General features: G+C 41.2%; 1 protein-coding gene across 9 annotated transcripts in view; it reads right to left on the bottom strand.

The window, feature by feature from the left end:
* PTCHD4 (patched domain containing 4) overlaps positions 1-13746 on the bottom strand; it is a gene marked incomplete at its 5' end in the record, with an annotated part of 192959 nt that extends 179213 nt beyond the window's left edge. For 8 of the 9 annotated variants that reach the window (XM_079935549.1, XM_079935552.1, XM_079935555.1 and 5 more), the window contains one exon: positions 12659-13084. In XM_079935549.1, coding sequence (XP_079791675.1) covers positions 12659-13084 — 426 coding nt within the window. Of the gene's footprint in view, positions 1-12658; positions 13085-13375 lie in introns of those variants that run through there. The other variant, XM_079935553.1, reaches the window with a different exon arrangement.
* Between the last annotated feature and the right edge of the window lie 9636 nt (positions 13747-23382).

Raw genomic sequence — 23382 nt, 5'->3', positions numbered from 1 at the left:
CTACAGAGCTCCTATGGAGGCAGCTTACCTGGCAGGGAAATGGTACTGTGATTGCTTACGTCAGGGCAAATGCTCTCTTTCTGAGACCCCAGACTAAGCCTTGAAGTGGAGGTTCAAAGGAAGTGGTATTATTCCCTTGTCCTCTCATCCTATGAAACTGCAAAGGAGCTCGGTAGGATGGGGGGATCTTTTTCTGGTCTAAGGTCCCTCAGTGTTTCTCAATCTGGTTATTCACTGGAATCATACAAAGAGCTTAAGAAAATACCAATTCTCAGGCCCTTTCTCCAGAGCTTCTGATTCAATTGGTCTGGGGAGGGAACAGGCATCATATAATTGGAAAGTTCCTGAAGTGTTCCTTTTGAGAATCATGGAACTATACCAGGTGAAAAGCAGTAAAAAGTACTTTGTAATAGGATAAGCCACAAGGTACCCTTAGAAGCTTACTCTTGGATGTGGTCCTTAACAATGCAATTTACAGCATTTTGGAGTTGATCTATAAATAAACCAGGTCCTTCTAACTTCTATCCAAGGTTTTTCTTGGGACACCTGCTCCCCTGGAACTTGTTAACCTATATTTGTATCTTGCTTTCATAAGTTCATATACTTATGAAAATGACATTTTAAATCACATAAGAAAATGCTCTTTTCCTTCAGCTTCTGTTGACAAGCCAGAATATTTTCCATTTGTCTGTTAAGGATTGTGGAAATCAGCTCCAAAAACACTGTTCTAGATATACTCTCACGATAACAATAAATGAACAATTAAGTAAATTATGCCACAGTCACTTGCCAGACTTCTGAGCTACCAAAAAATAATTATTTACATTCTTATAAAAAAATGAAAATAAATCGGATCAGAAAAGACATGCACTGTATATAACACCTGTGTACGTTATAGTTAAAGGCTGGAAATAAATTGTTTATAGAATTGGTGAGTGGGATTGTGAGTGATTTTTCACTTGGTGTTGTTATGAAGTTGGATTTAGATAAAAAATTGTTACAATTTATTTAAGAAACCACTAAGTGCCTGAAAGTTTTAAAATCTGTAGAATGGATATTAATACTTTTAATGTAACATAAAAATATGAATAATGCTTTTTTTAACATAGAAAAACTGAGGGGCAAAGACGTTAAATAACATGTCTAAGGTCATACATCTGATAAATGATAAAATTAGATTCAAACATAGATTTGTCTATTTCCTTTTCACTACCCTCTTCATCATTATTTTATAATTTTAAAAGAGGGGCTCAATCAGTAAGTGGCTCCCCTATCTCAGCCCGTTAAAAACTCAGTAAAAAACATGTTGCTTTAGGCTAAACGGGCCGCATTGTCAATGCTTATAACTTTAACATCATCAATAACTTCAGGGCTCAGAGCTGAGGGAAAGAAGGGAAGTAAAAATCTTATGTCAATTTAGTTATCAATTACCAAAACATTCTTCTATCAGGAAGAAGACTAGTAGGATAACATCAGTTTATAAACAACTTTCTGGGATAAATTAACTAAAAATGTAAGTGAACATTGTTTAGCAAGAGACACACTGATGTGATTAGTTAATAAAAAATGTCTAAAAGCCTAGAAAGGATCCAATTCCTTAAAAATAATCCCCAAGGTAACAATGGTTGAAAAGAATGTACTGATAATAAAAGTCAAGCAGCTAGTACCAGTTTTGTGTGCTATTCCCTCAGAGAGATATGCCCAACTAGGAAAAGGGGTCATTAAACTAGTGCAGTCCCTGAGCTTCTCACTCCTCCCTGGGAGTTTAGCAGGGTTCCTGTCTCCAGGCGCACTTCGTGGTGACCCACTGGCCCTGACCTCATGCTCCATTACTCAGGCTTTGCCTCACCCTCCCCAGGAATTTGCCCTAGAGAAATCATTCCCCAAATTGCATTGTGCAGGAAGACCTGGATCCTGGGGAGGGAGAAATGACAAGCTAGACTTTTCTCACATTTCTTTTAAACTAGAAATGTGACCAGGAGGAAAAAAAAGAGTATGTGTACATATATGCATGTACAAGTTATATAAATTTACAAAAACATACTGATTATAATATACACAGGAATGGTGATTCCTCAGTTTACAAATAAAAGGTGCCTTGCAGGTAAATTACAAACCAGAAAGGTTTTCAATGTGGAGATGGGTGACTAGTTACCAATATTGAGAATTATTTTTGAGGGTAATTTTAGCAGTTCTGTTCAAGTGATGCTTTTTAAAAGACTGCTATTTTTCTGAGTGGAACATATGTCAGGAGAGCAGGATAAAAGCCTAATAATTAAAAACATATCTATTATTTTTTAAAAAGCTTTATAATCTTGAAGGAAAATAAGATGGGTTCTAAATAGCCCATATACTTATTATGCTGTTGCACAAACGTTTAAGAGCATGCTTCATCTTTGATTTTAATGCCACATTTCACACATGGAAAGGGTAACCAATCCTGTCTACGGGTTTAGCTTCTGGCTTGCTAATATTCTCATCCTACAAATTTTCACTAATCTGCCACATCATCTACTTCCTCCCTCCCTCCCTCCCTTCCTTCCTTCCTGAAGTAGGACTTCTGTTCTTCTTCACTTCTTTAGCCAATTCCCTTTGTTTTAAGAAATTAATTTCTCTCTCTACCATGACATGAATAGAAATGATAAAATCTTTTACTTTACACTTCATGACCTCTAGTATTTTTGCTTATGATGCTCTCAGTCCTACTACATTTAGCATGGGTAACTAAATAAATATCCCTCTCTCCAATCTAATGATTCTCAAACTTGAGTAACTGATGGACCCTTTTTTTTGTATAGTAAAAAATTTCTTCTCAAACTACAGTACTGACCTAAATTATTTTACTTATGATAAACTGCTGTTTTAATATAGATATGGTTCTGGCTAATGTGGTCAGTTTCTCTTTTTTTTCTTTTTTAAATTTTTAAAAATTGAGATAGAATTGACTTATCACATTGTATTAGTTTTAGGTGTACAATGTAAGAATTTGATATATATGTATATTGCAAATGATTACCGTGATAAGTTTAATTAACATCCCTCTTTTAGCAGCCTTCAAATATACAATACAGCATTGTTAACTATAGTCATTATGCTATACATTGTATCCCCAGGACTTATCTTACAACTTACTTTCTTTAATTACATTTCTATTTATGTATAAATATTTTTCATAGATAAAATATAAAACAAAAGAATCTTCTAAATGAAACATTTATCCAGTGCAGTCTTTCATTTCACTAGCAAATAAACACTTGGAACTATTAAAACAATTAATGTAACTTGGGTTTCCTAAGGGCAGAGTATCCAAAGGAGGTCATATCAAGAGGAACTTACATTTCATTTGCTGGAATCCCCACTTGAATAAGACAGAAATTCTGGCCTCTGAAAACTTTTACCCATGCATTTCCTGGAGTCTTTAGAATGTGTTTACTATTTCCCAAATTGGCCTTTACGGTCTGCCTCTTTGGCCCCCTGGCTCATGGCCACTCTTGTGCGTTAGAACTGGCGCTGGTCCCCTGACATTCTGAAGTCTGTGCTTGGGTCTTCAGATGTGATTCTTTGAATTCCCATCATGCTACGTTGCCAGGTAAAATACAGGATGCCCAGTTAAATCTGAATTTCAGATAAGCAAAGAATGCAATATTTAGAACATACTTATACTAAAAAAAATTTTTGTTTACCCCAAATTCAAATTTAACCGGGTGTCCTGTACTTTTATTTGCTAAATCTGGTAATCCTACCAGGTGTTCGAGCTGCCTCTCTGCAGGCTTTCCCAAGCTGAAGTCACATGTGTGCTGTGTATAGGTGGGGGAAAGAATCTCTCTCTCTCTCTCTCTCCCTCTTCTGGTGGTCCTTTGTTTCCTAAGCCCAAAGGCAATCCTTCTGTGGCACTTGTATCTCAGGACCACTCATAGAAACAGCTTTCAGTGTCTTTCTGTGGCCATCTTTCTTTAGGGTTTAGGCACAGCCTTGGAACAGTAGGCTGGCTGGGATGGGCTTTTTTCCTGTCCCCTTGCAGTTTCCCCCAAGGGCTTGTTCCACAACCTCCCCTGTACTGGCTGGCTCCACACAGGCAAATCAATGTATGTAGTGAAAGCTACCAGCCATACTGGTTCATTAGGCACATACAGTTATATTTTAGCAAAGACTTGCTAAAAGTCTATAATACAAGTTAGACTGTGATTGAGGGAACTGCCTTCAAAGTACCTCTAAAGTGTATAAAAGTGCTTTCTACCTTTGGAAGCACTTAGAGAAGCTCCATGGAAAAAGCAACTTTTAAGAGATGTGAATTTGACAGTGTGAAAGAAATTCCAAGCAAAAGGAACAGTATGAATGAAGGTAAGAAAAAGGAAGGTTGAGGGTGGGTCTGCTTCGGTTTGGTTGCAGCATAAGATGTACTGCAATCTGAAACTTCAAATAAGTTGGAGCCCTGGTCAAGAAAAGTTCTCAATGGCTATGGTCAGGAGTTGATAATGTCTTCTCCAGGCAATGGGAAACTCTAGCAGGATCTGGTCAGAGGAAAATGTAATCAAGAGATGCAGATGATCTTGTTACACAGGCTAGGTTCCAAGTGTGAGAAATTATGTGAGAGAGATTAGATTATTGCCTAGATAAAATAGGTAAGCGGTAATGAAAGCCCAAGGGAGAGACAGTGAGAAAGAAACGGAGAAGAAATTTGAAAAGGAGACCTTGGTCTTCAACCTTGATAATCCATTATAATCATCAGAGGAAATTTTAAAAATTTCAGTGTCCATGCCACCTCCTGACTGAGTCAGAATCTCTGGAGATGAGATCCACACATCAGTATTTTTAAAGCTCCTCTCATGATTCCTACACTCAGTCAAGACTGAACACCTCTACTGCAGAACAGAGGTTCTCATACATCTACAGGAGTCAGAAGCACCTGGAGGGCTTGTGGGACCTAATCCCTACTTTCAGTAGATCTGGATTGAGGTCCAAGAATGTACATTTCTAGCAAGTTCCTAGGCAAGGGGGATGCTCTTGGTCTAAGGGCCACTGTGGCATAGAATGAATTAGCTCTTACTGTTTACATGTCTCGGCTGGGTAGCGGTGGCGGGAAAAGAAGAGTTAATCATAGGTGACTGAGATTCTGAGCCCGAGTTGATGACAGAACAGAGATGCCATTCAAAGAGTTACAGACATGGAAGAAAATTGGTGTTTGGCTTGAATGAGAATATTGAGAGAACACACCATGAAAAAAGACTTGCATGGGAATAATTATAAATATGGGAGTAGTAAGGGGAGTGAACCAGTAAGAGGTAAAGAACCATCAGAGATGTAAGAGGAGAATCAGAATGTCACAGCAGCCCAGAGGGGAGAAAGAGGCCAAGGCTAGCTCTATTGAAAATGACAAAAATATACAAACTCTGAGATATTTCCAGACCCAGTGAACACTGAAACCAAGGTCCCACAGTCTCCTTAACTGTTCTTTACTGTCCTTAGCAAAGACTGGTCACATTCAGAATGATGATCCTGGAGGCAGCTCAAGCTCTTTGGTGCAAAAATCAGAAGGATCTACACCCCTCATATTCTACTTCCTCAGTAAATAGCAATGACTACCATAGGATAGAAAGATTTTCAGCTTTGAGGTCTGAAACAAAAAGGGCTTTTCATCTAATCAAGTGTTCACAAGAAAATCAATTAACCAATTTTAGACAAGGGCAGAATATCACTGCTCAAAGAGTTAAACCGCCAGCACTTGTTAAGAATTTACAAAGAACCAGGTGCTGTTCTAAGTGCTTTAGGGACCAGAGGCATCAGCATCACCTGGGAGCTTGCTAGAAATGAAGAATCCCACTCCATCCCAGACCTAGTGAATCAGAATCTGCATTTCTATCAAGCTCCCCAGGTGACAATTAGAATTTGAGAAACCCCGCTTTAAGTATCATAAACTCATTTAACCCACATAATGATGGGAAGTCAGGGCTATGATTGAAGGAAATGAGTTACAAAGAAGTTAAAACACTTGTACGAAGTCATAGAGCTAATGCAACAGAGTAAAGATGTAAAACTAGACCATCTAGCTCCACAGATCCTAATCAAAATTGTGTTATACCAACTCTCAAGAAATCCTCAACAGAGCCCTCAGCACCTTCACCATTACATTTTACTTCCATCCACAGTGGCTTTTGTTCAGTGTATCTAAGGTTCCATGTCTTCCCCTTCATACTCTTGCTTCTACCATCTAACCCCACCATCTAACCCAGATCTTAGCTCACACTTACTTCCTCAAGGAAGTCATTTCTAAGAGCCCAAGACTTGGTCTACTATTCTTACAGCATCATGCAATTTTCCTCTAGGATAATCTGTAATAATAAATTTATGTGATTTTTGCCTTTTCTAGTAGACTCAAGCTCCTGGAGGGTCACGCACCACATCTGTTTTATTCCTCACTCCATCTCCAGCGCCCAACACAGGGCCTGACACAGAGCAGACACTTATAGTACATTACGTTAGTTAGTGTATATGAATGACTTTTGAGTCTACTGTACATCTTACCCACGTTAGTATGACCCGCAGTGACAATCAGAACTGCACACTCTCTCTCTCCATGTAATTAAGAGACCTGGTGAGGTGACAGAACATACCTGAATGTTCGAAGGGCAGAAAGAACTCTGAGGCCGAGCCCTAAATGTCCAGGCAAGCCTCCATCTGTCTTGAACACCTGGAGCTGCTTTCGGACCCTCCTGAAGCTATAAGAACCCTTTAAACATGTTTCTGTCTTCCAGAACCTGAGCCATCCTCTACCTTCAGCCTTTGAGACAGCAGGGGGAAGTAAGAGCGGCACAGATGAAGCCTCTCCTTGTAGGGAGGGAAGCTCTGAATGGAAAACATCGGCTGTTCCAACAAATTCCTGTAACTAAAGAGACCCATTCATTTTAAGTGCTGCTCATCAGGTACCTTTCAGAGGCCCTGAATTCCTCTGAATTACAGAGAATGAGCCTTGATTTCAGTGAATGGCTGTGCCACAAGAGTCCTGTCTGAGAAAGGCATGGATTGCAAAGCCACTTTAAAAATACGCTCCGCTCTAATTTTATGTTTCATTTTCCCCAAATACCCTTATGCCTATGTATAGTTCCTATACCTTGTGTTCTCATATAATATTAAGATGATTAGGCTAACGAGGACTTAATGTTGCTACTATTGTAAAATAACTGTAAAGGGGCTTGAGAAAAAAAGGTTGCTGATTTTTTTTCTTAAAGAGATGGTTAGATTTAATTTCAACATTTTTGGAAAATATTGAACGACAGTAATCAGCTTTAAGCTCAACCAGGTGACAGGCCCAACTACAGATAGTAAGGATGAGCATTTCCTTAATGTCACAGAGGAATCCTAGAGCTTGAAGCCCATACTGGAGATGGGACTTATCTGATGTCACATAACTGGTCTTTACAGAACTGGGGTCAGAACTCAGGTCTCCTGAATATTTCTCAATTCAGTCTGCATTGTATTATCCCATGCTATCTCATCAATTCTTTTTTCCTGATGCCAATTTAAGACAGAAGTACTCAAGCCTGTCTGGCACATAAGCCCCTGGCTCAGAACCGTGGGTCACCTGACAGGTTTCCCACACTCAGTGGATCCTGGAGTCTCACCTTAATTTGTTCTGAGTTGATGTGAAATAATATTAAAGGTGAAATCATGTGCCAGTGAGGAATTTATTAAGCTCTTTGTGGCAAGTTCCATGATAGTCAGATGGCAGGAGTTTGCCCACACTGGAAGCTTTACTCCCTTGTGGGTGAATAAGGGAAGTGAAGCTTCACTGCACCTTCACCTGGGCTGGTCCCTCGAGTGAGCAAGGGGACTGGTGTAAAAGAGCACCAGTGGTTTCAGCAGGGATTTGAGATGCTTGGGAATTACGGCCCCAGTTCTTCCTTAACACAAAGGGCTGTTGTCACAGAGAATAGTGCACGATGTACAGGGACCCGATATAGTACCGTGGTTAAGAATATAAACTTCAGTGCCAGACAGACCTGGATTTAAATCCCACTTCCAACATGTACTACCTTGGGGACCTCTTAGAAGTCACTTGACCTCCTGGTCTTTAGGTTTAGGTTCCCAACTTATAGAAGGGGAATAAAAATATTCTTCCCGATTCATAAGCTTGTAAAAATGACATGCTGTGTATAAAACACCACATTGGTTAGGACACAAACTGAACATTCAATAAGGCAGCAATTTTTTTCCCTTATTAAGAGAGAGAATCAGGAATGTAAACTTTAATCTAAATATATGAGAAGACCCTGACACAGCTGTCTTTTGAGGTTTTAGAATGAATTAGGGAAAGAAGTCTATGGAATAACTTTTCCTGGAAATCTCTGAAAGTAATGCTGGTCTTTACTTTCCATGTTGACTTAAGTTGCTCTCCCATTGAGATTGGAACTAAATAATCAATGGCAACAGCCTCCAAATTAGGAAGATGTACTCAAAATGTGCCCAAAGAAAAACTCTTTTAAGAAGCAGGAAAACCTATCTTTGTTCCTCTTCTTAAATGTGGTACGTTGCAGCACATACACTTCACTTAAACATCTGTTTAGAGGTGTGTGTTAATGGAATTTAATGGGGAGGACGGGCTGCAGGGGAAGCAAATATGCTTCATTTGTTTCTCACCATTTGCCATGAACCACATTTCTCTGTTTCTTCTTTACTTGGCCTTTTTCAGTGGTAACAATTAAGAACTAGGGACATATGGAAACTGTTACTTTCTTGGAACTAGCAGATGGAAAAGTGAGGTTATCATGGCCTACCTAAGAAGCAGGGAAATATTGTCTGTAACCACTTGAGCCCCCTGAGTTATAATGACAATATTTCTTGGAGTCCAGAGCAGTCCTTGCTTAAGGATTTTGAGTGCCTGTCTCATTTTAAAGAGACTGGTTCCAACAATATGTTATGTGTTTAATTTCAAAATTCAGCCTGGCTGCACTGTATTGACTTACACAATACGTATGTTTAAATAAGTAGAAAAAATGGTCCCCGAATTACCAGGGTCAAAAAATTTATAGAAATCTAGAAAGTGTAGAGAATACCTTTAAAGTAAAAGCATGTCATAGAATTTGAAAAGTAATGATAACTTTGCAATGTTACAGTATAAATGAACAAATTAATCAACAGACCGACCAGTGATGTAAATACTGTCTGCATAGAACTGGACAAGGTTGGGGTGGGAGGTTGTGAATAGTACAGAAGGAATGTAAAACTTGACCTCTGTGCTTACTCAGGGGTATAATAACGTAAAGATTATAATGACAGGCACAATTGTAGAGTTCGTATTATATAGGTGTAGGAATTTCAGATTCTGGTGTCTTTTCTATGCAGCTTTTGAAAATGTGTGTATGTCTCATTTCTTCTGTAGTATTCTAAGCTGACTGCTCCTTTTTTCATATCAGCTTTATCTGAGCCTCTCTTTGGAATTCCATACCAGCAACTTTTTGTGTCCCTGCTTGTCTGGATCACCTTGTCAAGATAATCATGTTTATCAGAAGTTCCAAACCTTTCTGTGCTCAGAACTACTTGGGTGTCTTAATAATATTTGGAAGATGCCCTTCCAATTGTCATAACTAAGATTTCTGGCCGCTCCTTTCTGTCAATCAGTGTTTATACATCTTCAGACTACCTCCAGGCTCTGACCTACTGCTTCTTTTATGTCAAGAGATTGCCAATTCCTACTCACACTATCCAGCCCCTGCCATTTGTTTTGCATTTTTCCTTAACTATTGATTCTCTGCCCACCAACAGCATTATCCAGCACTGAAATTTTCCACAGTGGCCTGAGTTGGGAAGATCGGTGACCCAAGCATGACAGAGGAAAGCAACATTAATTAGAGGGCCAAGAACTGTGTATATAAAAATTTCTCTCAAATCTCATACAACAGAAGTTCTCAAACTTTATTGTAGGTCAGCATTCTAGGGACACTCTTTGAGTATCACTGTCACACATGAATTAAAATCATTTCCAGATCACGTATGATCAAAACAAAAGCCCATCTCACTTTGCTCTGTGCCAGGGAGGTCTTCACCTGAAAGGCCTTGCAGACTCTTTTGATAGGATTCTAGGTATACCTGGAATTCCACCAATTATATTTTATATTACATTAGCACGTGTGATATTATATCTGGATGCTTAAGAGGGACCATTACTCTCAGAAGATTATCAAATAATTCATTTTCCCAAAAATAGCTTAAGGACCCCACTGACAACATGCAAAGAGAGTCAAGCCAATGCATTTGAGGAGACATTGATATTAGAATGTAGCAGAAGAAGGGCTTTACAGATTAGAGAGCCAGTGTATAATTCTCCTGTTCTTGTTATGGTTAGTAGAATAATTCCACTAGTACTACATGGCCCTTTGTAATCAATTACTCCATTCTTTGATTATCCACTGACTCCGATCAAGATGCAGACCAACCAACCAATGAGCCAGAAAGTTTAGACAGAGCACCTATTATAGGCCTAGCCTAGTGGACCCAAAGATTGCAGAGTCCCTGCTTGCAGGTAACTCAGGGTGAGGACCCTGACTTCTATGATTAAGCCCCATTAGGGTAAGAACCTTGCTTTTCTTGCTGCTCCAGACTGTCTGTGCCTAGAAGAGCACCCAGTAAATCATAGGAACACAACCAATCATTATTAAAAGAGTGAATTAGAGACCTCAGGGGTTTGTATTGTAAATGTCATAATGATATTGCCGGGTAAACAAAATGCCCACAGTGGTTGACTGGACAAAGCCCTTACACCTGGAGAGTACTGCTGACTCAAGGAAATAAGGGACTTAACTAAGACTGCATATTAATAAACTGCAAACCTGCTTCAATAGGGAAAACAAACGGAAGTTTAAATATGTCACAGTTTCAAAATCTTTCTTTACACCAGATGTTTAGTACAGGCCTCAGTTAAAAGACTGTAGGCGAAGAAGATCGCCTTTTCACTGCATCCTTTCCTGGAGCGAGCAATAATGTTGATGGCAAAGGATTCAGGAAACAGAATGCATGCAACCCAACCACATACATTCAGCATGCTCCCTCCAGTAAGCGCGAGGCAGGCAAGCCCTTACCTAGATTTCAAGCTGATGAATCATCTGTCTAGTTTCACTAAAACCCCAAGACTGCTCCTCTGAACAAGGGGCTGAAACCCTGTCAGCCTCTGGATACATTTAAACAAGGACAGTATGTTAAAAGGAAGCAGGTTATGGGATTTCCTGAGGAATTCTTAGTTTCTTAGTGCACTAAATCCTCCTTCAATTCAGGAAAAATAGCCTTTTTATCTCAAAAATCCTGAGAAATGTATTTTTAAAATTGTGTACAGACGCTGTATCAAATAAATAAATAGAAATATTAGCAATTTTCTATGTTTGGCCACCCATTCATTGAAACTGGGGTCCCTCCTATTCCATGATCTCGCCAGAAGCACACACACATCCTCATACACATTAGAAGAAAGAAAATTCCTTCTTCTTGGGAAACACCTGTCTCAGGAATTCTTGGCTGTGCAGCCTCTGAGCGTGCACAGGGTCAAGCATACAAATGGTGCAGTGACTCTTTTGGAAGTCACATTCGTCCCTGAAACTTCAGTCACCTGGAGACTGCATGCCTCATTGCCTGCAGCAGCTCAAACCTGACAGTGTGGAATGAGTTTAGAAATCTCATCTGAGCAACAAAATCTGAACTGAGAGTTTAAACAGTAACATCTATTTAATGCCGAAATTATCATTCACGGCAACTTTTGCTGACTGGGGATTTTTTCTTTTGCTATTGGGCTGTTATAATAATCTTGCTCTGGTTTGGACTGTGTGTGTGTGTGTGTGTGTGTGTGTGTGTGTGTGTGTGTGTGTGAAAGGAAGATAACAGGACTCAGTTAACTAGTACATCAGTTAGCTGCACATCTCTATTTTCACACATAGAAAATTTCTGCTGCTTCTGCTGTGCGAACACACATACACATAATTCCTGGAATCCTTACCCCATTCATACCCACTGCTTTCAGACACACACTCACAGGGCAGCGAAGCACAAACTCCCTACATGTCAAAGTCAAGCCAGGCTGAAGATGTAAACAGGTGGATATGGCACCAGGTGGATGTGTAATCAGTAATAAGAAATACATCGAGCCCCATAATGAAAAGAAATCCCCCAAATTGTTCAGGATTCCCCCTCCCCCTTCCATTCACTGATTTATTAACCCTGAACAAAGATGTAATTGCAGGGTCTCAGAAACAACTTTTTTTTTCTTTTTTTTTTTCTTTTTTGGCATTTGTTTTGTTTGACTTTGAATTTCTTAATATCTAGTCATGCCATTTATTGCCTGTTTTCTTCACTCAGTTGCCCATCGTTCCCCCCACCCCCCAAAATGAAAGAAGCATCAGCTTCCGAGTCTTAAGGATGAGACCTCTGCATTTTCTCTGCTTGTTTAGGGCAAGAAATGAAGTGCTGCCTCTTTAACTGGCAGAAGCATGCAAGAGGAGCGTACCTTTAATTTAGTGCTGGGATACCTCACTTGCACCCTGGCTGTTGTCTTATTGGAGACGGCAGCCTGCCTGAGATCCTCTAGCACTGAAATAATATCATCCAGCACGCATTTCTTATCCTGATTTCTCAACACACACAGATGGGAAAAAGTATAATTATAGCCCTTGTGGTTCACCTTCATTTCCAGCACGGCTCGGTGGGTCTGCAGGATCCCCTCAGCCTGGAGCAAAATATTGTCCCCGGGTGGGGAGAGGAGGATCACCCTGCCATACCTCCCGGGGGTGTGTAAGTCCGAATAGAGCTGGCTTTTGGACTGGTCCAGGGGGAAAAGGCTGCTGGCCAGGCTGCGCTCGATCTTGGCCAGGCTGTGGCTGGGAGCGACCAGGCGCTCCAGGTCGCCCTCGGGCTGGAAGCGGTTGAGCGCGCCGAGGCCGAAGGTGATGGTCAGGACTGCGGGCACGGTGAGGAAAAAGACCGGGTGCCGGCTCACGCACGAGCCCAGCCTGTGGCAGAACGACTGGAGCCCTCTGCGAAGCACCTGCCGCAGCATCCTCCACCGAATCCAGCTTGCAGGCGCTCCCGGCCGTCTTAAAAAGCACATGTGACATGTGTAAGCGCCGGGCTACCCCCGCCTCTCCCCCGTCCCACCCGCTCCGGGTCTGCCCCTCGCCCCACCGCCGCCGCCGTCTTCCCGCCCCCTCCGCGCTCACCCCTCACCACTCCACCCGGTCTTTCCCCGGCCCCACCTCCATGCGCTCCTACTACTCTTTCAAACACTGCAGCAAGTTGCAGCAGGGCGGGCAGGTACCCACTGCGCGCGGGGGCGGGCGGCGGGCGCTGCGGGGGCCCTCTGGCCCACCCCTCCCCGGCCACCTCCCGCGCCCCCTCTCACCGCATGAGCAGCGATCCCGCGGTCTAGCCCTTCATCCCGGTGCTGCAGTCCCACGGCCACCCTCGCTGGAGGTGGTTCCGTGCGGAGCGTCCCACAGATGTGGATTTCCTCTCCGTCCTGGTGGGGTTCGGCGCCTAACTGGAACCATGTGGCTCGGTGTTGTAAGAAGCAGACATGTGCCCCACGAGGGGGGGCGGGAGGAGGGAGAGGAGAAGGGGGGGAGCGGGGGATGCAGGGGGGACGGCAGCTAAGCTTTTCCTTTTTTAAGAGGCTGACAGTTATTTTTAGAGTTTTGTTTTCCCTCTTCTCTCCCCGCTGGAGTGAATGGAAGAGGAGATGGTGAAGGCGCCGCTGGCCCATTGGAGCGGTGGCGATTAGAACCTAAGAAGGGGGTTAGGGGTGGGGGGCTGGGGTGGGGGGCGTGGAGGACTCGAGGGCTTTTGGCGGAGGCAGCCTTTTCGCCTTTCTGGATTCCCCGTGCTCTCTAATTCGGCTTGTCGGCCCAAGAAAAGGAGCAGAGAGGATGATGCTGCATTTTTAACATACCACAAAGCATGCAAAGGATCTCCTTGCAGCGCCTTCCACGCTGTCATTCCCCAGACTGGGCGACTGCAGCCGAGGCTGCCAGAGACCCCAACTATTGGCGGTGCGTTGGGCTCTAGGGATCCTTCCTTGCTCTGGTGATTGGAGAAGAGGCATTTGCCAATAGCAGTCGCCTGTGGCTTAGAGGTGTGCGTGTGCGCGCGCGCGTGTGTGTGTGTGTGTGTGTGTGTGTGTGTGTGTGTGTTGGAAGTGAAGGTCCACAGACAATATGTGGTTTCTCATAAAATATTACATTCACTTTCTGTACTTTTGAAGTTTAGGACCAAAAGTTCTTAAGGCTTGTTTCAATCTCCTTCCCCCATTTTCCCTTCCACCCCTCATCCCTGAGAACCTCCATTTTCTCGTGGGAGTGGAACTCCAGAAACAAACGTCTGGGGACACCCATGACAAAATCTTTGAATAAAGAAGGCGAGATAGGTAGGGGGAAACACATTGGAGTCAACTAATGTATGAAACAGAGTCACCTTCACCACATGGGAAAGAAAACTCCCACCAGGTGCAGTTCCTCCCTCCATACCCGACAGTGTGAAGGTGAAGAACCCTTACCTGCAAATCAGATCAATTTCAAAAACTTAGGTATTAATAAGTGTGTGTATTGTTATTTTCTACCTATTGGGGCTCTCACAAAATCACGTTCCAAAAAGAATATGAAGGAATTTTGAGGCCAAATTCTAAAGTTTGATTGTGAACAGGAGATCTGCTTGCCGAAGTTTCTGTTCTTTCTGTATTTGCCCTAATAGAGAAGATTGAGCTTCAAGAGACGATTCCGCTCACACTCTCCTAATCACACTGAAAGGGCCCGTCCTTCATGAGATGCCTAGAGATGTACCCATCAATGCATACAAACAAGCCAAAGGACTTATCCGCTTAATTGATGCCTTTATTTTTGCTAGTGTTTCAGTTCTTCAGTTAAGAGACCAATGAGACAGCAGAGAGCTCAGAAACAGGGTCAATGCTAAAGGTGGTGGTGTTCATAAAATTAAAGAAAAATCTCAGCCTTTTAAAATGGAAAGTGTTTTTGGTGACCATTCAGCTTGAATTCCTACCCAGGGCAGAAATACCTTCTGTAATATCCCCGATGGTTCTCTATCCAGCCCCAAGCTGCAAAATTCTCACATCTAAAAACTCACTAATTTGTCTAGAAATCATTCTGTTGTTAGACAGAGTTTCCTATCTGTTCTCACAACATTCATGGACTGGTTCTCCCTCTCCTTCACCAGGAAGAGTCCCCTTTGCCTCCAACTGTCACTTCATGTAATGTATTCTGTTAGTGCCACATGATGGGAAATTGCTTTTGGCTATACAAAAGAGGAAATGTGTCTGTCATCCATTTTCTACATCCTCTTCATTATATTAAGTATATGTGGCCATATCACCTACATGAAATTTTCTAAGAAATAGTCGTTTTGCAAAATATGGAAGAATAGATTTTAGGAATGGATGGTGTTGAGCAAGTTATCTAGCCCATCTTATAGACAAAAACATTTTGTAGATAAAGAACTGTAGAGATTAAGTTACTTAAAGGCTACCGTCAGAGTCATTTGCAGAGCTGACACCAGTGTCTGGTCTTGGTCTCTTGTTTCTGGGCCCAATGCATCTTTCCTGGCAGCTTTGGATTGGCCGCATCCCTCTCTTTCTCACAGTGAACAAATATGTCAGAATTGTTTCCTCTCTTCGTACTCTCTCCATTTCCCACATCTCCTTCCCCAATAAATTCAATAGGAATAGAGAAGAATAAACATACCAATAGATAACTGACTAAATAATTTATGATACATCCCTAAGATGATACATTGTTGTAAGATTATAATGACATGAAAATACGTTCAGTAAATGTTAAGTGAAAAAAGTATGTACAGTATGAAACCACTTTGAAAAATAGACCCACAGAAAAAAAGATTAAATCTCCATTAAAATGTCTGCTTATTGCAAGATGATAGGATTACAGGTAATTCTTTGAAAGAAAATAACTTCTAAATTTTAGAACAGTTCAGGTTTTGGAGAAATTGTGAAGACAGTACACAGAGGGCCCTTATACCTCACACCCAGTTCCCTAGTATCAATATCTCACATTAGTATGGTACTTTCATGACGATTCATGAACCAGTATTGATACGTTATTATTAACTGAAGTCCGTACTTTATTCAGATTTCCTGAGTTTTTACTAACATCATTTTTTGTTCCAGGATCCCATTCAGGACACCACATTGCATTTAGTCATCCTATCTCCTTAGGATCCTCTTGGCTGTGACAGTTCTCAGATTTTCCTCGTTTTTGATGACCTTGACAGATTTGAGGAATGCTGGTCAGACACTTTGTAAAATGTCCCTCAGCTGGGAATTGTACGATGTTTTTCTCATGATTAGACTGGGGTAAGAAGTTTTGGGGAGGAAGAACACAGAGGTAAAGTGCCCCTTTCATTACAGCTTATGAAGGGTATATTCTATCAATGTGACTTGTCTCTACTAATTGTAAAGTTACTCTTCTTCCATCCACCTTTCCGCACTGTCCTTTTTGGAAGGAAGTCACTATGTACAGCCTACACTTAAGTAGTGGGAGTTATGGTCCACCTCCTTCGTCCTTGAGACTGGAGTCTCCATAAGTTATTTGGAATTTTTCTGCATGGGATATTTGTCTATTCTATTCTATTCCATTCATTTGTTCAATATTTTGTATCAATACAGATTCATGGATATTTCTAGATATTTCTTTATATATTGGGTTATAATTTGATACTACTTTGTTGCTCAAATCGTTCTAATTTTGGTCACGAGGAGCTCCTTTGACATATCCCATTATTGTGGGATACCTTTAAAAAAATTATTCCTTATTTTCTGGCACTGTAAGATATTCCAGGCTCATCTTGTATCTTTCCTGCCCCAGTCCTAGAATCACCCATTTCTCCAAGGAGCCATGCTTTGTTTTATTGTAGAATGGTAATAGAAACAAAGATCTGGGTGCCATATGTGCTGCTTGCTCTTGGGATGTTATTGCTTCTAAGCCCTCTCAGCTGACAGAGAAAGGAAATACATGGGTCTATACTAATCCCTGTATATGTGTATCTATATATAGTTCTTTATGTAACTCTCTGTATCTGTATCAAGCTAAATATGTTTATACTTATGTCTCCAACTATAATCTATCGCCAGATGGATAATTGTAGCCTCTTCCCCTTGCTTACCTGTAACCTCCCACTCCAACAGTGAGAAACCGGCTCTGTGAGAAATTTTTAAATAACTTTGCTATAATGAAAACATATTAACTTTTAATTAGAAAAAATGTTTAAGGGAAAGAAGGAAAGCATGGTTTCTTAATTTTGATACTGTAAAAGTTAATGCCAAATACCATTATGGAAGAAAAGAATGGTTTCTTAATTTTGATACTGTGAAAAGCTAATGCCAGGGCTTCCCTGGTGGCGCAGTGGTTGAGAGTCTGCCTGCCGATGCAGGGGACACGGGTTCGTGCCCCGGTCCGGGAAGATCCCACATGCCGCGGAGCGGCTGGGCCCGTGAGCCATGGCCGCTAAGCCTGCACATCCGGAGTCTGTGCTCCGCAATGGGAGAGGCCACAACAGTGACAGGCCTGCATACCACAAAAAAAAAAAAAAAAAGCTAATGCCAAATACCATATTAGAAAGATAAATTATACGCTAAAAATAAAGGAAATGTTAGCAATATTCTAGATCAACCTACGGGTTAATTTGCACTAAAACATCAGTGGATACCAATCATGTGATAATTCTAGTGAATCTGATGTAAAATCAAGCTTAATATAAAGCTGAAAGCAGTGTACTTAGGGACCAATCAATAACAACACAATAATCTGTACTGTTTAGTTCATACAGGATTTGCCTTTTCTGATATATCTTAGTCAAGATCAGTCTTCAAGACTTGGAACTAAGTCGGATTTTATCCACTTGTCCTTCTGTAGGATAGGATAACGCAAGTAGGTGAACTTGGACACAGAACATCTGAGTTATAGGTTAGCTCTACAAATCACTTCGTGGGTGTTTTGGGCAAGACACCCAACTCTCTGAGCCTCAGTTTTTGTTGTTTATAAACTTGAATTATATTAGCCCACTTGTTCACTTCAGTCATATCACTATTCACCAAAACTCTTTACCGCTGGTGTATTAATTAATGCTGTAATACTAGCAATTGTAACAAGTGATCCTCTAAAACTCAGCAGTGTAAAACAATGGAAGTTTATATCTCATTCAAGGTTAATAGTCTATTTTGGATATTCCTCCTGAGCAGGAACAGGTAGAACACAGAGACCTGTTTCCATGGGTCACTCATCCGCCTTTAACTCATGGCTTTCAAGGTCATTCCTAAGACCATTTCCTAGCCAGGCAGCTGAAAGGGGGAGAGAGCCTGGAGCAGCACATCTGGAAGGTTTATGGCACAGTCTGGAAAGAGGCATACATCACTTCCTCTTATATGCCTCTGGAACTTAATCACAGAGAAGCTGAATAATGCAGGTTAAGCTGTGTATCTAGGCAGAAGAGGAAATGGGTATGATGATCATGGTGCCAACTTTCTCACCCCTTTCCTGGATTCTCTTGCCCTCTTTACCCAAGTCCCTGTTATATGTTCAAGGTGAACATCTGGTACCCTTTGTCTTCTCACATAGACCTCGTTGTTCTGCCACTGTCATCTCAAGCAATGCTGGCTTTTGGGTTTTAAGAAAATGCTCTTGGGGCTCCTTCTGTGATGGCTTTAAGGAGTCTGCATTGGATCTTCCACACTTCTTGGTGAGGCCTGTTGTATCCAGGAAGGGCACATCTCAGAGGGAAAGTTTTAGAGGCAATTTGGTCTTTACCATGTTGGATATTTCCAACTGCACCTAGTTTAATAATAAGGGTATTTCTCACACAGGCATGACAAGATGTCCAGAAGAACGGCAGTTATAGAGCTGGTTAATTTAGGTTCAAGTGTGTCATTAGGAATCCAAGTCCTTTTCATCATTCTGCTTTGTCCCTCCCTAGAGCATGGACTCTGAACTCTTGCTAGCTCTACGGGCAATACATCCAGGCAAAACAAGAGCCCAAGGAAAAGGAAGCTGCCTCTTTCTCTGCATCTCTCCTAAGCGTGAAGAAGTCTCTCCCAGAAGACCCCCAACAGATTTCCTCGTAAGTCTCATTTATCTAAATCAGTCACTGATGAGAGGAATGATAACACAGTAATTGGCTTAGACCAATCTGGACTCTGGCTGTGGCTGGGAATGGGGCCAGCCTCCTCTCTGAGCACATTGTCATATGGGAGTTTATGTGGGGTTTATTTTGTTTGTTTTGTTTTAAGCAAAAGCTTCTTTAGAAAGAAGCATGGTGTGATGGCAGGGATGTTTGAACGTGGGGCATCCAGCGCTAACTTTGGTGCTGAGTATTTCTGTGTGGAGCACATTAGTTTCTGGAGACTATGCTTTCTGAATGGAAAATAGAGCTGTAATCAGACAAAGAAATTTTTCTGGTTTTTAATTTATTTATGTTAAAAAGCTTTATAGTGGTATACAAAGGATATTTGATATCTTTAAATTTGCCTTTATCTAAATAGGATAGAGATATACAAGTAGTATTCTCCTAGAAACTCCACTCTCTCTGATCACCGTATCTGTGTGGGATGAAACTGACTGACCCAAGGAGTCCATGCAAATTGTAAGTGAAAATTATAAGTTTAGATAGGATTTGCATTAACTGACAACCTAAAACTTATCATCTATAAAGTTGTGCATCAAATGTGGCTTACAGGTTCAGTCTCATTGCCATGTTGTTGCACCCGGTATGCTTAAAACCTAAAATAAACATCATTCTCATTCTAACAGTAAAATAGCCACAGTACATATTCAAAAAAGGAACAAAAGGGTACAGACATCCACTTTTATACCCTTTATAAATAAATCATCAGGACTGAATTTTTGCCAGAGCTACTATTTTCCTGTGGTGGAACACGGTTAAAGTTCTGAAGAAGATTTCATGCAGTCAAGCTTCTGCTTTTGTATTAATCATTAGTTAGTTTGTCCTCCTGCTTAACTACTGTATCACCTTGGTCAAATCATTAAATGTCCGTATGCCTTAGATTTATATCTGTAAACTAATACAATTAGAATTGAGCTAAAGTGATGTTAATTTCACTCCAGGTTTGATGCCAAGATCTTCTGGAACTTAAGCTCATGGGGTTCATTTGCTAGGTTTGCTACATCTTAACAAGTGTAACCTCTGATTCCCTACTATTCCCTACTAAGTCTCAGCTTCCCTTTCCTGGTTACTATTTACAAAGTATCAAACACAGAACCTCTGAGGGTTGGGAGTGGCCCAGTACACAAGGAGACGACAAGCTTTGCTTTGGGTCTGGAAAAAGATAGAGGCTGGAAAAATACTTGGAATATTGTGGCCACAGGGGAGTAGCTGGACTGAAGATTAAGAACTGCCTGCCAAGGTACAGTATAGTGCAGAGCCTTATTGGATCAAGGCACAAAGATGGTGTGCTGCTTTGTACACGTTCAATTTTCAATCACTTAAATAAACATTTTCTAATTTAGGTAGAAGTAGGCCACACTTTTTTTAAACCATTTTTTAATTTAATTTTGTTTTTTCTTTTTAAAGCCAAATTAGTGCAGGTCAATCAGTTTTGCTCTACAAAAATTGAAGGGTTTTCTACACATTTTCCCTTCCTTCCTTCCTTTCCTCTCTTTTCCCCTCCTTCCCTTTCTTCCAATAGGAATTATTTTTTTCTCAAATATTCCTAGCAAGGCCTTCTGCAAATTATTCTAAAAAATATCTCTCTTTCTTCCAGATGAACTCAGGAGGATATTTCTTTCCTATTATTTGTTACAAAGTTATACATTTTCCAAAAAGCTTGTGCTTATATTCAAAATGGGTTGTTGGTTACCAAACTGGGCTTTTGGTGGTGTTACTGCACCCAGGGAGAATCCTGTTCTTAAAGGAGCAGTGCTCAGTAACTACTGTGTGCATCACTTTCAGGCCTGACCATGAAAATGCCTCCTATTCCCTGATAGGGCAGTTCTCTCATCAGATCCTGACAAAATAATTTTGTGAAGCCATTTGCTGAGTGGAAGAAGGCATCATATTTGCCAGGGAAGAGATATTCTAGTAGGGAAACAGTAGGGATGTTGCCCCTGGAGAGAACCTTTATTACTGCCTCATCAGATAGCAACACAGATGGCACTGTAAAGAAAACAGCAACTGATGACAACACTCCCTGTCTCTGGTAACAGTGTTACCCACCAGGGTTCCTGGCCTTCCCCAACCAATAGAAATTGACTAGAGGCCCCACAAGAAATTCAGGCAAGGCTTTATTGGGGCGCCTGCTGCAGCAGCAGGGAGCGAGAACAAACAACAGGTTCCTTCACTTGCTCTTTCAGTGGCAGGGGCAGGTCGAACTGATTCCAATTCCTTATACAGGATGAGGGTAGGGATATGTCCAGGGGTCAGGCTGTAGGGGTGTCTTAGCTGGTTTACTACCCGTTAGGTGGTGGTGTGTGCAGGGGGCATGCGCGGTACCCTGTTTTTGCTCAAGGCTCTTCAAGAGTGGCAATTGGATTTTTTGGTTTCTTTGTATCTTTTGGGTCCAGAATTTGCCCCAACTGTGCATGCACAGTTTTTTTTTTAACATCTTTATTGGGTTATAATTGCTTTACAATGGTGTATTAGTTTCTGCTATATAACAAAGTGAATCAGCTATACATACACGTATATCCCCATCTGTCCTCCTCCTTGCGTCTCCCTCCCACCCGCCCTATCCCACCCCTCTAGGTGGTCACAAAGCACCGAGCTGATCTCCCTGTGCTATGTGGCTGCTTTCCACTAGCTATCTATTTTACATCTGGTAGTGTATGTATGTCCATGCCACTCTCTCACTTTATCACAGCTTATCCTTCCCCCTCCCCATGTCCTCAAGTCCATTCTCTATGTCTCTGTCTTTATTCCTGTCCTGCCCCTAGGTTCTTCAGAACCTTTTTTTTTTTTTTTTAGATTCCATATATATGTGTTAGCATATGGTATTTGTTTTTCTCTTTCTGACTTACTTCACTCTGTATGACAGACTCTAGGTCCATCCACCTCATTACAAATAACTCAATTTCGTTTCTTTTTATGGCTGAGTAATATTCCACTGTATATATGTGCCACATCTTCTTTATCCGTTCATCTGTCAATGGACACTTAGGTTGCTTCCATGTACTGGCTATTGTAAATAGAGTTGCAATGAACATTGTGGTACATGACTCTTTTTGAATTATGGTTTTCTCAGGGTACACGCCCAGTAGTGGGATTGCTGGGTCATATGGTAGCTCTATTTTTAGTTTTTTGAGGAACCTCCATACTGTTCTCCATAGTGGCTGTATCAATTTACATTCCCACCAACAGTGCAAGAGGGTTCCCATTTCTCCACACCCTCTCCAGTATTTATTGTTTGTAGATTTCTGATGATGGCCATTCTGACTGGTGATACCTCACTGCAGTTTTGATTTGCATTTCTCTAATGATTAGCAATGCTGAGCGTCCTTTCATGTGTTTGTGGGCAATCTGTATATCCTTTGTATGGAAACACAAAAGACACCAAATAGCCAAAGCAATCTTGAGAAAGAAAAACAGAGTTGCAAGAATCAGGTTTCCAGACTTCAGACTATACTACAAAGCTACAGTAATCAAGACAGTATGGTACTGGCACAAAAACAGAAATATAGATCAATGGAACAGGATAGAAAGCCCAGAGATAAACCCACGCACATATGGTCACCTTATCTTTGATAAAGGAGGCAAGAACATACAATGGAGAAAAGATAGCCTCTTCAATAAGTGGTCCTGGGAAAACTGTATAGCTACATGTAAAAGAATGAAATTAGATCACTCCCTGACACCATACACAAAAATAAACTCAAAATGGATTAAAGACCGAAATGTAATGCCAGACACTATAAAACTCTTAGAGGAAAACATAGGCAGAACACTCCATGACATAAATCACAGCAAGATCCTTTTGACCAACCTCCTAGAGAAATGGAAATAAAAACAAAAATAAACAAATGGGACCTAATGAAACTTAAAAGCTTTTGCACAGTAAAGGAAACCATAAACAAGATGAAAAGACAACCCTCAGAATGGGAGAAAATATTTGCAAACAAAGCAACTGACAAAGGATTAATCTCCAAAATATACAAGCAGCTCATGCAGCTCAATATCAATAAAACAAACAACCCAATCCAAAAATGGGCAGAAGACCTAAATAGACATTTATCCAAAGAAGATATACAGATTGCCAACACACAGTTATTTTTAGTCCCATACAATTTCTTTGTATTTTGTTGCTTGAGGAGAGGTGTTTCCAGGTACAAGCATTGCAGCACTTCAGCAAAGGGTCCCAGGTCGCAGCCTGTCTCAACAGCA

This window comes from Stenella coeruleoalba (genome assembly GCF_951394435.1).
Source record: "Stenella coeruleoalba genome assembly, chromosome: 10".
Taxonomy (NCBI): Eukaryota; Metazoa; Chordata; class Mammalia; order Artiodactyla; family Delphinidae; genus Stenella; species Stenella coeruleoalba.
The sequence above is the reverse complement of the archived record's forward strand: the minus strand, read 5'-3'. Positions and strand labels throughout refer to the sequence as shown.